We start from the raw sequence: 2500 nt of genomic DNA, 5'->3' as shown, positions 1-2500 counted from the left end.
GTATGTGTTTAGTTTAATTTTGTTTTGTTTGTTTGTTTTTATGTTTATGCTTTTTTTTAAATATAGATAACAACAATGAGAGATAAAAACTACCAATCCATATTTTTCATAATTTTCACTTTCAAGTCTCACATCCCGACACGATATAACATTAATTTATCTCCCGTCCCTTCCCTACCACCTTTCACTCTAATCCCCCCCCTCCTCCCCCCCCCCGTAACCCCCCACTACCATCTTCCTTTCTAACTCCCCCCTCCCCCCCCTCCCTTCCTACCACCTTTCATTCTAATCCCCCCCCCCACCCTCCTTATCCTCTCCTCCCTTCCCTACCATTCTAATAACCCCCTTAACCCCCCTCCCCCCCTTCTCCCCCACTCCCTTTCCTACCACCTCTCATTCTAATTCCCCCATTACCCCCCCTCCTCCCCCACTCCCTTTCCTACCACCTCTCATTCTAATTCCCCCATTACCCCCCCCCCTCCTCCCCCACTCCCTTTCCAACCACTTCTCATTCTAATTCCCCCATTACCCCCCCCCCTCCTCCCCCACTCCCTTTCCTACCACCTCTCATTCTAATTCCCCCATTACCCCCCCCCCGTCCTCCCCCACTCCCTTTCCTACTACCTCTCATTCTAATTCCCCCATTAACCTCCCCCCCCCTCCCTCCCTTCCCTACCATCTTTCATTCTACCCCCCCCCCCTTATCCTCTCCTCCCTTCCCAACATCTTTTCACCTACACCCCCCTTATCCTCTGCTCCCTTGTCTACATCCTTTCATTCTAATTCCCTCTCGACTCCCCCCCCCCCCCCCCCCCTTCTCTTCCTCTTTTCACTCAACACCACCCCCCCCCCCTCCCTCCCTTTCTACCAATCCAGACTGGACAGAAACAAAACGTTGTTTTATAACCCCCCACCCCCATCTAAACTTCAACGGGAAACTGACCAGACTATTTACTGCGGTTGTTCTCAAGGTAACTGTCTGTCTATCTATCTTTCTGTGGATGCTGTGCGCTTGGCCAAGATACTCACAATATTGACATCCGGAAGTACAATGGACGAACACACAAAACTATGCGTTACATTGAACGTTTGTAGTCTGGTTAATACAATTAAGTGAAAAGTACTCATAAACGCGAATAGCAAAAAGTAATAACAAAGACTTGAGTGACGTCAACTCCGTTCTATCTATAGTTTAGTGAGAACTAATCACTTAAATGGTAGCCGAAAAATAAAAGAAAGAGTGGAGTGACGTCAGCTTCGTTTCTTCTATAGATAGTATGAGCTTGGCTAGACGCTCACAACATTGCCATCCAGAAGTATAACGGACCAACACACAAAACGATGTGTAACCTTGAACATTTATAGTCTGATTAATACAGTTTAGTGATAATTACTCATAAACGTGATGGCAAAAATGCAATAACAAAAGACTTGAGTGACGTCAATATCGTACTATTTATTGATGATGGTCAAAAGAATGTACAATAAGATGACGTCACTCAGCTATTTCTGGTCATTTTCGACCACAAGTTTGAAGGATTCCTTCTCACTACATTTCTCCATCAGACTATAATCGTTAATTATTTACACACCGTTTACTATCTGGTTACGATTGGTCAGGCGGGCAGAACTGTAGAGTATTTTAGGTAAACGTATAACATTGATAGAATGTATGAAGTTAATTCTCTCCTAATGGACAAGTCTCAGGTATATCCCCAAAACTCCACACCCACCCAAGACAAAAATAGAATTGAGTTTTTTATAAATTCCCTTTAGTCATCCCATAGGGGGAATTTGTCTTCAGTAGTAAATAGAGATCAGGAGACGAATAATGCTGGCCAAAAATGCGTTCATGAAACTAAAGCCAATCCTCACCAACACAAATATCTCCATCAGAACACGAATGAGATGCACCAAATGCTATGTGTGGTCCATTTTCTTTTATGGTTGTGAAACGTGGACACTAACCGCACAGACAGAACAACGTATTGAAGCTTTGAGATGTGGACGTACAGGAGAATGCTGAAATACCTTGGACAGCAAGAAAAACAAACATCGAAGTCTTCGACCTAATGGGCCAAAAACAAAAAGAACTTCTTTTGACTGCGAAGCACAAAAAGCTGTCATATTTTGGACATATGCGAAGACATGATAGTCTCGAAAAAAGGATAATGGAGGGAAGAATTGAAGGAAAGAGAGGCAGAGGAAGACAAATGAAATCCTGGACAGATGGCATCAAGGAAGCTACAGGACGGCGCATGGCAGACTGTAACGAGGCTGCAATGGACCGTGAAGGATGGAAGGCCATGACATCCGACCTCTGGAAAGAGATGGAACCCGGGGTCAGTAGATAGGGTCCCCGAGGCTAGTGGTGTTTCGGATCCGTGTAAAAGTTTAACTTTCTTCATAGGCCAAAGGAAGACTGGAATAACCTAGGCGCCAGCAACAGTGCAGCTAGGGCAGCAACAGGCTCTTGTGGTTCTCACACTACTATGTTATG

The 2500-nt window shown here is 44.8% G+C and overlaps 1 protein-coding gene across 1 annotated transcript in view; it reads left to right on the top strand.

Annotated features, from left to right (window-relative positions):
- Positions 1-2500, top strand: part of LOC144955905 (von Willebrand factor D and EGF domain-containing protein-like) — a 36343-nt gene that overhangs the window by 32140 nt on the left and 1703 nt on the right. Inside the window, exon 14 of the mRNA XM_078886165.1 lies at positions 877-971. Coding sequence (XP_078742291.1) covers positions 877-971 — 95 coding nt within the window. The remainder of the gene's footprint in view (positions 1-876; positions 972-2500) is intronic.

This window comes from Berghia stephanieae, chromosome 10, assembly GCF_034508935.2.
Source record: "Berghia stephanieae isolate SIO BIC M18660-M18661 chromosome 10, UCSD_Bste_1.3, whole genome shotgun sequence".
Lineage (NCBI taxonomy): Eukaryota > Metazoa > Mollusca > Gastropoda > Nudibranchia > Aeolidiidae > Berghia > Berghia stephanieae.
Note: the sequence above shows the minus strand (reverse complement) of the source record. Positions and strands in the feature narration are given on the sequence as shown.